The following is a 12,186-nucleotide window of genomic DNA, read 5'->3' on the forward strand; positions in this document are numbered from 1 at the left end:
TGTTTACTTTATTTATTTTATTATATTTGTTTTATTCCTTTAAACTTATATGTTGTTTTTATAGTATTTTATAGTATTTGAACTTTTCTTGATATGTACAGCACTTTGCGGCAGCTGTGGTTGTTTTAAAGGGCTTTATGAATAAAGTTGAGTTGAGATATGCTACAAATATTCTAGCTCGGAATCCAATGGTTCTGAATTCAAGCCCCACTCCCACAGACTGCCACTCTGGGTCGCTGACCCCACTCTGCTCCCCGGGTGACGCACAATGTCAGCCCACTGCTCTCCAAGGGGATGGGTTAAATGCAGAGGTAAATTTCTCCAACGTGAGATCAATAAAGTTAAATTATCATTATTATTAGCTGAGGCTGGGGCTGGTAGAGCAGGTTACTATGACCTAATGGTGAAATGTTTTACTCAAATGAATCTTTGTATCTTCTTTAATAAATCAAAACTATGGGGGAGTTAGAAACCATAATTCCTCTGAGGTGCATGCAGACACAAAGATAGAAGACACATGATAGCTAAATATTAAACAACAGATAACATTACTGATAACACTCTAGGCTAAGCCACTTCCTAGAGTAGAAGTGTAATTCACCTAGTTAATAAAAAAATAATAGAATTTAGTGATCCCAGTTTTGGGAATTGTTCTGCTTTTGAGCTCTGCTCCTGTTCTATCACTATAAAAGCCTCTGCACTGATCCTACATCATGTTCTCTGCCCTGTTAACCTAAATAAGTGTTTAGTCTAGTTTTACCCTGGTGTGATCGCTAAAGTGTTCTTTTATTGTGAAAAGGCTGCTGTTATCAAAAGCACGGTAGGGTGTCAATATTTTTAGAGTGCAAATACTTTTTCAGAGTGCAACAAATATACGTGAATCAATGTTTTCTGTTCAGGACAGACCAAACTTTAACTTCCTGTCTTTAAATGCAGTTAATTGCAGGGCAGTTATAGAAATTGCATTGTAGATATCAAACAGTACAGTAAACTTGAAAAATATCCAAAGTAGTAAAGAAACGGGGTATTTACTTATACGGTTCCCTGACAGCCCACATGAAGACTTTGGTTTGTTCACCTCAGCAAACAAACCAGCAGCTGTCAGGCCCCCCTGCAGTTTGCTTATCGCCATGGAAATGGAGCTGATGATGCAATCATTCACCTGCTTCAGTAAAACTCACTGTCGTTTAGACAAGACAGAACGCGCCGTGAGGATCATGGTCTTTGATTTCTCCAGAACATTTAACACCGTTCAGCCTGACTGACTTTGAGAGAAACTCCTGAAGACTCAGGTGGAGGCATCAACAACCACCTGGATCAGAGACTACCTGATAGACAGACCATTGTCTGTCAGCTGCAAAGGATCACTTTTCTTTCATTCTGTACATCTTCGGCTTTCAGCACCAGAGAGATTCCTTTAATCTGTGCAAATACTCGGATGACCCCCACAGTTGTTGGATGAATCAGAGATAAATACGAAGCTGAGTGTAGGGAGCTTTATGGCATGCTATAGAAACAATCATCTGATCCTGAATGTACCTTTCTCTTCTTACCTCAGGGATTTGAATATGTGAAAACCAATCCAGATGAATGCTGTGGGACGTGTGTGCAAACACACTGTGTGATCAGTGTTAATGGTACTACCATGCAACTCAAGGTAAACTTAATCATCTCTTATAACTGTTTATATTTATTTTTTTTCTTTGTTTTTAAACCCCTCAATGTGTTTTTGCTGATTTTAAGGTTGACGAAACCTGGTCACCTCCTGAAAATAAGTGTGAGAGTAAAACCTGCGTGAAGAGCGGAGAGTCTTTTACAGTCATCCGCTCTAAAATCGTTTGCCCGTTCTTCCAAGAGAGCAACTGCAAAAAGGTATGTGGCAACTTTAATACATAAACCTGGAATATACACTGCAAATAATTTACATCTAAACGAGTAATTTTTTCTTAAAATAAATTCATTTTTTCTTGAATTGAAGAGGTAAGTGAAATACTTACTGCCAATGGAACAAGACAATTTAAATACATATCTTATTTCAAGGGCATTTTATCTTATTATCTTATTTTAGAGTGAAAATACTCAGATTGATGAATGGCAGTTCATCCTATTTACCTGCTCAAATTAAGGCTGAATATGCTAAATTTAAGAATGTTTTACTTATTTTTAGATAATTTTTGCAGTGCACCATAAAGAAATTAGTTCCAACTTTTGTTGTTGTGCTGTTTTCTGTACAGGACACAATTCAGACTGCAGCAAACGGCTGCTGTAAAATCTGTAAGTAAATATATATGTTTTACCTTTAGATGAAATCAGATTAAATAAGCAACACAAACTTAGATTTTTCCTTCGTCTCACATCTTAAAAGGTGTAGAGAAAGAGAAAGCCTGCAGGTTGGAGGCTGTGAAAACTTCTATTAACCACAATGGCTGTCAAGCAGAGGTCGATATGCCGTACTGCGAAGGATCGTGCAACACTTTCAGCAAGTAAGGATGACTTTACGTCTAGCTTGTCTTCCTCTAAGAAGTCACCAAACTGTACTAAACTGTTTCTGAGGTTGTGAATGTGCTAATCTCTGCTCCTTTTTATTTCAGGTACTCTGAAGCAGCAGGTGCTATGGAACATTCCTGCTCCTGTTGTAAAGAGAGACGCCTCAACAATCGCACCATCGATCTGGCGTGTGAAAATGGCGGGCACGTCCAGTTCACCTATGAGCACATAGAGGAGTGCGGCTGCGGCCACACAGAGTGCACCACGCCTGCTGGACATCTTCGAAGAAAGCGGCGCTTCACACTGCAGTGAAAACCTTTACTCACAAATGTGAGATATATATATAACCAGATTCCTTTAAATAATTACAAAGTCTCCTAAAAAGTATAACAAACTTTCTGGAGTGCATTTATCAGTTGATTCAATAAAATGATGCAAGTGACTTCAAGTCTCCTGTTTTTAATTATCTTTTTTTTATTTTTGGAATATTTCTTTAGAATATTCAAAATGTTATTTAATACTTATTGCAGCTGTTTTATGGGCAGTAACATGCATCATTAAACATAGAGGAAAGGTTTATGATTATGTCTATGACCTCTTTTCCCTCACTATTCTACATCAAACATCTATTCCTTTGCTAATTTGACCTTCCAAATTTTCTTATTTAATTTTCTGGAAATCAAAATGGGGGTCAAATTAGTTTTTTTTTTCAGCGCTGAATCTGAATATTAATTTAATTTCTTCTCTATCAACCTTCCTTCCCACAACTCTTTCTTCTTCTGAACTGCTTTCTTCTAATTCCCATTTATTTCCTTGATTCTCAAACCACCTTTCCCCCATTTTACCTCCTCTATCTCGCTCTTTCCTATTTGAAACTGTTGTCCAGCCTTCCTCATCCTCATCATCTTCATCTTCCTCATCTATCTGACCTGCCATTTTGTTCCTTCCAGTAACCTGTCAGGCAAAAAAAGTTTTTTATAAAGGACTGCCAGTTCATATGCCTCTCAGCCAATCCTGTGAGCTCTTCTGTCAGATCGCTCCCATGGCGTTTTTCCACTGACAGCCTTCTGCTTAAATGCTCCCCTGTCATGCAAGTATGAGTACCCAAAAAATAGTACTCAAGTAAGAGTAGCACTACTTGGTCAAATTTTAGCTAAAGTTAGGATTGAGAAGGAGCCATTCAAGAAATGACTCAAAAAAGCATTTGTTAAAAAGGCTGCTAAAGTCCTTAGTAAGTTTTGTCTTTGGATTTACCATTTAAAATTATGCAATAAGACAAAGCGAAAATTCTGATACTAAGTCTATAATTAAATAATTGAAGTAAATGAATAATTTAATTGAAAAATGAAATCCAGGCAGTGAAAGCACTTCACAAAACCAATTTTGTTTTTAGCAAAAAAAAACATATTCAATTCATTTAATTTCTATAATTCCCAACACTTATCATCTCAAGGCTCTTTCCAGTTCACCAGATCATCCAGTCAGATTGATTCAAAGTTTTCTATCTAAGGAAAACCAGCTGATTGCATCGACTCATTGACTCTTCAGCAATCCCTCACACTAAGCATGCTTGTAGCGACAGTGGAGAGGAAAAACTCCCTTTGAACAAGAAGAAACCTCCAGCAGAACCAGGCTCAGTGTGAGCGGCCATCTGCTGAGGCCCACTGGGGTTCAAGGAGACAGAAGCAGACATAGAAAAAGAAGCATAGATAAAAAAGGCAACTGTCAACCAGCTCCACAGGCGGCCCCGTCTGGGAAACACACAGCCAGGCAGACGAGCTCCGAGCCAGCTCCCATGTCAGAGGATGAAGAGAGCACATCCAGTTAGTCACAGTCAGTACCTCCAGTAAAAGCATTTACCGCTCACTGTATACGATCTTGATCTCTAAATTAATCAGTAGGTTCACCAGAGAGAAAGTAAAAGAAAAAGTAAGAGCTCAGTTACCCAGGAGGAGCTCAGAGTAGAGTCGCTGCTCCTCCACGTAAAAAGGAGCCAGCTGAGATGGCTTGGGCATCTGTTCCTGATGCCTCCTGGTCGCCTCCCTCGGGAGCTGTTCCAGGCATGTCCCATTGGGAGGAGGCCTCATGGAAGGCCCAGGACACGCTGGAGGGTCTATGTCTCTGAGCTGGCCTGGTGGCAGCTGGAGGAAGTGTGCGTGGATACGAAAGTCTGGGCATCTCTGCTCAGACTGCTGCCTCTGTGACCCGGCCCTGGCTAAAGAGGAAGATAATGATGGATGGATGGATGGATGGATGGATGGATGGATGGATGGATGGATGGATGGATGGATGGATGGATGGATGTTGACACCTCTGGGATCCTATAGGAAATGTTTGTACTGCTGGCAGCATAAACTACATCATGAACATTATTATTGTAAATAACACTGAGTGTTTAATAATCAAGTGTTTATACCCTAAATATTTTAATCATTATTGTTGACAGAATATGCTTTCACTCCCAAAAAAGAAGACTTTATTGTAATCAGTCATATGTGTGAGGGCTGGTATAACTGTAATTATATATTTATCTTGTTTCTCCTTTTTTCTTTGACGCTAACAATGTAATTACCAACCTGGGGTACATGTACCCCTAGTGGTCAACAAATGCATTGCAAGGGGTACATCAAGTATTGCATTTCTTAGGTAGTAAAATAAAATAGGCTTAGGATCTGTTTTCTGAGGACCCAACTGAAAAATTGAACAAGCTTTTATGAACCAAACAGTAAGTTTTCTTTGAGATCACCTTCAGCTGTGACTCACATCTAAACCAAGCAGAGGAACAGACTGGATGTAGAGAACAGTCCAGTATTATAAATAAAGGTTTATAATAGGAATTTATTTTGTATTTATATAGATTTCTTACAAATTAAATATTTATGTTGGGGTTTCATTTTTGATTTGGAAACGGTAAAATTCCTAAGAATTAAAAATATAAAGTAAAATAGTTTCTATTTTAGTATCAGTTATTGTATGTTCCACTTCTGACTGAGAGCAGGACCCATGGTAAAAAAAAAAGAAATTACCCAAAGAGGAACACAAGTTCAAAAAGTTTGGGAAACTCTGCACTAAAGGCTGGTGGATGTTTATTCAACCTATATATTCAACGGTAAAAGACAGCATAAGACATTGGTAAATATTTTATCAGAGTAATCCGGGGATTTGAGGATTTGTGTTGTAGCACAAGATTGACTAGAGCTTTTATTTGCTATGAAGGCAAAACCCAAAGCTCATCACATCATGGTTCATAACAAAGAGGATGCACTTGCTATGGAATGTTACTGTTACAGTTCCTACTGTATAAACCAACCGTTCCTGGTTGATATCTTTGTTTTACTTTTACAGTGCTACAAAAAAAACTTGTAATGCTTCATTACACAAACAAATAAAAGTTAAAGGGTATTAGTTACTCTAATATCCTTCCTTGGGTGTGATATTCAGGGAGCCCAATGTCACAGAGGTTTACACCCAGAATCTTGCTAACTCCTCCTAAACAGCAAACAACAGGGGAGCATATAATATGACATATCTGAAGTGCAACAGTTGGCTCGACTGTCCATCACACAGCAGGGAGAACTTTGGAACCATGAGAGGAGTCAGGATCTTTCTGGAATGGGTGATACCATGGCTCATCCCAATACTTGGACTATCGGCAGCCTCCTCAGGTAAGTACGCTAATGCAACTCGATGGGAGCTTTATACCCATTAAAACCTCATACTGGAATATGAATGTCTTTCTTCTTTTTCAGCAATGGTCCAAGTGTCAAAAATGGTGATAAGAGGTAAATATTTACATATGTTTTTTTTTTTTTCAAATACAAAAGTTTCTGTACTTTGAACTTCTGTATAATAAAAATTCTCCCCTCAAAAAAAAAGCAGAAGGGAGAGACTCCCACATCAACCAATTCTGCAGCACATGGGGAAACTTCCATTACAAGACTTTGGATGGAGATTTCTTCCACCTTCCCTCCTCCACCTGTAACTACATCCTCACATCCCAGTGTAAGGGCACCTATGAGAGTTTCAATATTCAGCTCCAGCGACAAGAGGTGGACGGCGTAATCAGCATCAAGAGGATTCTGATGAAACTGGATGGAATCATGGTTGAGTTATCCAACGCTTCGGTTAAGGTCATGGATAAACCGTGGGTGATTTTTTTTTTTTTATTTTTTTAATATCAGTAATTCTAAATGATTTGGTTGTGGTTTAGTTTTAATCATCAGAATTTGTTTTTTGTTTTGTTTTTTTCCAGTGTCTCCATACCGTTCAGCGATAGCAGCATTTCAATTGAGAAAACCAAGTCCTACATTAAAGTTTCAGCAAAGTTGGGTCTAGTTTTTATGTGGAATCAGGAGGACTCTCTCTGGGTACGTTTTACTGAATATAAAAATAGAATAAATTAACCTGGATACTTTTTTTTAATTAATTTTACTTTATGTTGTGCTGACAAGATATGTTCCCACAAATCTCTTTATATAAATGTGTGAGGTCACACCAGTTATCTAGAATTGGGTCAGATCATTTCAGTATAATCCAGTTCTATAGCAAGATTCCAAAAAGGTCGGTTTGATTTTGACTTTATTACAGTACATTCAAAATCAGTTGATTTTAAGACATAAAAATGTAAAACAAGATGTTGCTCTTAAAGGGGAACGCGTTTTTTTTTTTACATTGGGCCCTTGATTTTCCGTTATTCCATCATGTTCTACTCACCCATATGAGTTTTGTGTCATTTGGAGCCGTTCTGAAGATATTCCGTTAGGTTATATCCAGTAACGTCTTCCTATGGGCAAAGACTTGAAGGCACAAACTAAACTGTTCATCATTTATTCTTTATGGTACGCCAGCATTCAGAACATGGAGGCGAACTCAGCAGCATTAAGGAAGGTTAATTGTTATCTAATCTACTACAACATTAATTTGACCCCACAGAGGGAACAGCATCTATCATCATTCTAACACAATTAAATAAAGCCATAAAAAAACAGTATAAGCAGAATGAACAAAATTAAAACTTGATTTTGCAGGATTTCATCTAAACATATTAATTTTGCTGAAATGTCAACTTTTCATGCATTAAAGGTGGAGCTAGAAGCCAAATATAAGAATCAAACATGTGGCCTTTGTGGAGACTTCAATGAAATCCGTCATGATGAGTTCTTCCAGTCAGGTACAAACTGAACACATCAGCATTAAGCAGATAGAAACACCAATAAATCATGTTTTTCTGAACACAGGGACTCCCATAAGTCCTGATGAATATGCAGAGGAATGGAAAGTTGATGGTCCCACTGAAACCTGTAAAGTAGTCTCTTCTCATGCTGAAGAAAATTGCCCAGAAAAGGTACCACTTCCTAACTAAAAATATTGTTTTTTGTGCACTAAATATGTATAATTAATGCAAACGACCAACTTGAACTTACAGACAGATCTCTGCAAGAACCTGCTGAGTGGACCTGCTTTCCGAAGCTGTCGCAACCTGGTCGACACGGACTCCTTCTTTAAAGCCTGTGAGAAAGACTTGTGCTACTGCAAGAGCAACGACAGTGCATGCTTGTGTTCTACCGTATCCGAATACTCCCGCCAGTGCGCCCATGCAGGTGGACATCCACAGCAGTGGAAAACTAAACAACTCTGTGGTGAGAAACAAAACCGTCCACTTTTCAGCTACAGCTTCATTAGAACATATCAATGCATTTCAATGACCATTTATTCCGATGTTCTGAGTAGAAAAAAGCTGTCCTTTCAACATGGAGTATAAGGAGTGCGGTAGTCCCTGCACTGATACCTGCAGATACCGGCAGCAAAGCCAGCTGTGTGATGAGCACTGCATCGATGGATGCTTCTGTCCTGCTGGTTAGTTTCATCACCAATTTGTTATTTAACCGTTTAAAATGTTATGAAAATTCAGGTATAAAAAACAGGTTTTATTTATTTTGTAGATCGTAACAACACGAGAAGGACACTAAAGATCTGCTATTTTTTGTTTTCTATATAAAAATAGTTCTATTTATTATATTCTACTTCTACAAATAAGATAAAGACAAACAGAGGAACTCTATTTACTTTGATTCTATTTTTCCAGATTTCACGGTTCATATTTGTACAAACCTTAATGTCTGGTAAATAATGCTTGAATGTGGCTGTTTATTGTGGATACTATTACATTACAGGTACGATAAGGTTATATTGTCTTTTATAATTATTAAAAGTAATGATTAATCAATTACTAAATTAGTTGGTGATTAGTTAAATAATCTATTAATATGATTAATTGTTTCATCCATAGATAAAATACAATAAATGGGCGACACAGAGTAACTACAGCCCAGATGAACAACTTTTATAGTGAAGTTAATATTTAAAATGCTCAGTGTCAGTTCCTCTTATACTTCCAGTGCCTCTTATAGTTCCAGTGCTCATTTAAATAAAATACATTTATTTGGCGTCCCTTGAATGTATTATTTTGCATGATACAGAGAGAGCAGATTAGATTAAAAAAAATAAGAGTGGGGTTTACTTCTGTTTACCTCTGCACAATTCTATATCTTCAAAAGAAAAAACAGGATAAATCCACATATAACAGACATATTTAGACTATATTTGGTTGTCTACTGTCTTAGTCACTGGTAAGGTTAAATGCAAACCTTTTCAAATTGTAAATAAGTCCTAATTCCACATTGATCAGAGCCAGTTATGCTTTAAACATTGATAAACAGCATCTAGTGTATGTAGTGCTGATAAGATTTATATTAATGTAGAAGAAATTCTGCTGTTCTCTTTAAACAAAATGTGCCCTGATGCTCACATTAAGAATAAAAAAGAGCATAAATATTTTTGCAAAGGACCAATGAAACTGAAGACCAATAGTGTCCGTGCCAATGTTGAAATCAAACCTACGCCCTTGGACACTGCAGTTTAAAAACACTCTGGAAGTAACTTGTCCTCTTTACTCAAGTAAAAGTGAAAAAGTATGCGCTCCAAAAACTACTTAAAGTATAAATTAACCTTGAAAAAAAACAGCCAGATGCCACTATATGAATTGAAAGCTCAATTTCTAAAACTTATCTGGGATAGGGCCAAGGATGAGGGAGGTCTTGTTGGTCTCCATCTCCCGATACGCTCTCGCCTGTGTCCGACCTTTCAGACATTTCAACATCTTTTTCTGAATCCCACATTGTAGCATGGCATAGACAATTCACGTTAGCAGTTTGAAGAACACCTGCTTGCTTCTGATGATTTCCTTTAGCTAACCAATGAGTGTTTGCGTTCTATGACTCATCCGATCACACTAGTTTTCACTAGATGTGGATGGAGCCAATGATCTGCATTGGATGGAGGACATGACGGGAAATAAAGATTTAGAAACATTAAACCGAAGCCAAGAGGAACGAGTAACGTTTGTTTTAAAAATGTAAGGAATAGAAAGTACAGATACTTGTGTGAAAATGTAATGAGTAGAAGTCAGAAGTAGGAAGTAATGGAGTAAAGTATAGATCCCTGAAAAGTGCACTTAAGTACAGTAATGAAGTATTTGTACTTTGTTACTTGACACTGTTGCCTGAATTGGCTTTACAATTGAACTTAAGAATTATCAACAGTAATAACTAATTAACTGCTAACTCTTGTCTCCTCCTAGGAACCATCTTTGATGACATCACACAGAGTGGATGTGTTCCTGTTGAGCAGTGTCCATGTTTCCATGCAGACCAGATATACAACCCTGGAGATTCAGTCATGATGTCGTGTAAAAATTGGTAAAATACGGGGAAAAAAGGAATATCTGTTTCTGATGGCAAAATGGTTTGAATTAAAACAGAATTGATTCTTTTAAAGTACGTGTTCAAAGGGTGAGTGGAGCTGTGTACAAGTAAGCTGTCCGGCTATGTGCTCCATCCGCGGAGGCGCTCACTTCATCACCTATGATGAGAAGGCATATGATTTCCATGGAAAATGTTCCTACGTTTTGTCCAAGGTAAAGAATATGATAACAAAAAGCATTAAGCTGTGATAAATAAGTGTTACTTAATGTTAATAAAACATAAATGTTATTTAATTCCTTTTCTGAATTTGGTTATTTTTTCTTCTTGTGGATTTTAGGATGAAAGCAATACTTTTTCTGTGCTTGGTGTTTTTGACAAATGTGAAAAATCTGAGAAATCAACTTGTCTTTCTGCCGTTACTCTGAGGTACCAAAATCGCACGGTAAGATGTTTATGTGTTTTTTTAGGTGTTTAACATACCTACACACACGTCCGCTGACAAGGGCGACAAACGGGTCAATTGTCCCCGTCCCGGGACGGAGGGGCGCCCAAAAAAGACACACTAACCATCAAAAATAAAGGCAGAAGTTATTTTTCATTAAATATTTGTGATAAAAATATTTAACCCTTTGATGCCTGTTGTTGCTAATAAGCAACAAACCGTTTGTATTACGCTGCAAAAAATGTAAATCTAAGTTAGCCAATTTTTCTTAAAATAAGATAATTTTTTCTTGAATTGAACAGATAAGTTTGCCATTAGAACGAGACAATGTACATTTAAAATAAGAAAATAAACACCTGCAGTCTTTGGTTTCAAGTGCAATCTAATTATCTTATTTTAAAGTTAAAAATGCTTATTCCATTAGCAGATCATCTTATTTTCCGACTCATATTAATGGTAAATACGCTTATTTTTACGACACTGTTACTCATTTTTAGTACATTTTCAGAACACACACACATATATATATATATACATATATATATATATATATATATATATATATATATATATATATATATATATATATATATGTATAAATAGGACAACGGCGGGCTGCAATTGTTAAAGCTTGTTTCGCTTCGAACTAAGAATGTAGGGTTTTCAGAAGTCCGATGCACAGATAAAAGAGAGAAAAAGGAAAGATGACACCAAAGGCTTGAGGGATTTTAGGAGTAATTATTAAAATAAACTGAGGATAAGTCAGGAACAGGTCCAGGAACGGATTAGCAGAATAATTATGCCCATTCAGAGCCAGCTAAGAAGCAATGCAGTTATCAAGGGGATTTTAAAGTACAGCTCCCGCTATGTAGTGTAAAGGGAGAAAACACATTTTATTTCACAGAAAACTTGACCTTAGCGCCAAAAGAGCAGAAAGATGGCAGAGGTCCAGGTGCAGGTTGAAAGAGAGCAAAGCAGGGGAGCCAACCCTACTGATAACAGAGATTGCAGGTGGAAGGGCTTGCTGCATCACTGAGCCACTAAGCTCAGTGATGCAGCAAGCCGTTAATTTCAATGATCCCACCTTATGGCCAAAAAACATGACTGATTCTGATCCAGTGAATGTTTTTAATTTGCAGAAAATAAGTCTTTCTCAGAGATGGCAATTGAAGGCAGAGAATTTCCAAAGTGAATAACCTATTCTACCCCCCCACAATGGAAGGGAAAAAATAGTTAGGGACTGGCGGATATACAGCAGGTCAAAAAATGGCATGAAATAAACCGTACACACAAACATTGGTATTGGAAATGGAAAAACCTGCTTCATATTTTCCTATTTTTACCCGTGACTGACTGGAGGTGAGCGGTGTAGCAGGGGGGGCCCAAAAAGAGTGTGCTTTACCGGGCCCTAGCAAAGCTGTCAGCTGGCCTGCCTACATGCATCTATATATATATATATATATATATATATATATATATATATATATATATATA

At 37.4% G+C, this 12,186-nt stretch overlaps 2 protein-coding genes across 2 annotated transcripts in view; both read left to right on the top strand.

Annotated features, from left to right (window-relative positions):
- LOC107100622 (intestinal mucin-like protein) overlaps positions 1-2,916 on the top strand; it is a 10,356-nt gene extending 7,440 nt beyond the window's left edge. The window contains exons 14-18 of the mRNA XM_015399194.1: positions 1,559-1,657; positions 1,744-1,872; positions 2,235-2,274; positions 2,366-2,483; positions 2,592-2,916. Coding sequence (XP_015254680.1) covers positions 1,559-1,657; positions 1,744-1,872; positions 2,235-2,274; positions 2,366-2,483; positions 2,592-2,799 — 594 coding nt within the window. The 3' untranslated portion in view covers positions 2,800-2,916. The remainder of the gene's footprint in view (positions 1-1,558; positions 1,658-1,743; positions 1,873-2,234; positions 2,275-2,365; positions 2,484-2,591) is intronic.
- A 3,090-nt stretch (positions 2,917-6,006) lies between these two features.
- The window catches only part of LOC107100626 (mucin-5B-like), a 38,617-nt gene continuing 32,437 nt past the window's right edge, over positions 6,007-12,186 (top strand). The window contains exons 1-11 of the mRNA XM_015399197.1: positions 6,007-6,152; positions 6,237-6,269; positions 6,364-6,631; positions 6,740-6,854; positions 7,570-7,657; positions 7,725-7,831; positions 7,913-8,126; positions 8,218-8,343; positions 10,127-10,244; positions 10,324-10,462; positions 10,588-10,699. Coding sequence (XP_015254683.1) covers positions 6,008-6,152; positions 6,237-6,269; positions 6,364-6,631; positions 6,740-6,854; positions 7,570-7,657; positions 7,725-7,831; positions 7,913-8,126; positions 8,218-8,343; positions 10,127-10,244; positions 10,324-10,462; positions 10,588-10,699 — 1,465 coding nt within the window. The 5' untranslated portion in view covers position 6,007. The remainder of the gene's footprint in view (positions 6,153-6,236; positions 6,270-6,363; positions 6,632-6,739; positions 6,855-7,569; positions 7,658-7,724; positions 7,832-7,912; positions 8,127-8,217; positions 8,344-10,126; positions 10,245-10,323; positions 10,463-10,587; positions 10,700-12,186) is intronic.

Source organism: Cyprinodon variegatus, unplaced genomic scaffold, assembly GCF_000732505.1.
Source record: "Cyprinodon variegatus isolate N-32 unplaced genomic scaffold, C_variegatus-1.0 Scaffold994, whole genome shotgun sequence".
Taxonomy (NCBI): Eukaryota; Metazoa; Chordata; class Actinopteri; order Cyprinodontiformes; family Cyprinodontidae; genus Cyprinodon; species Cyprinodon variegatus.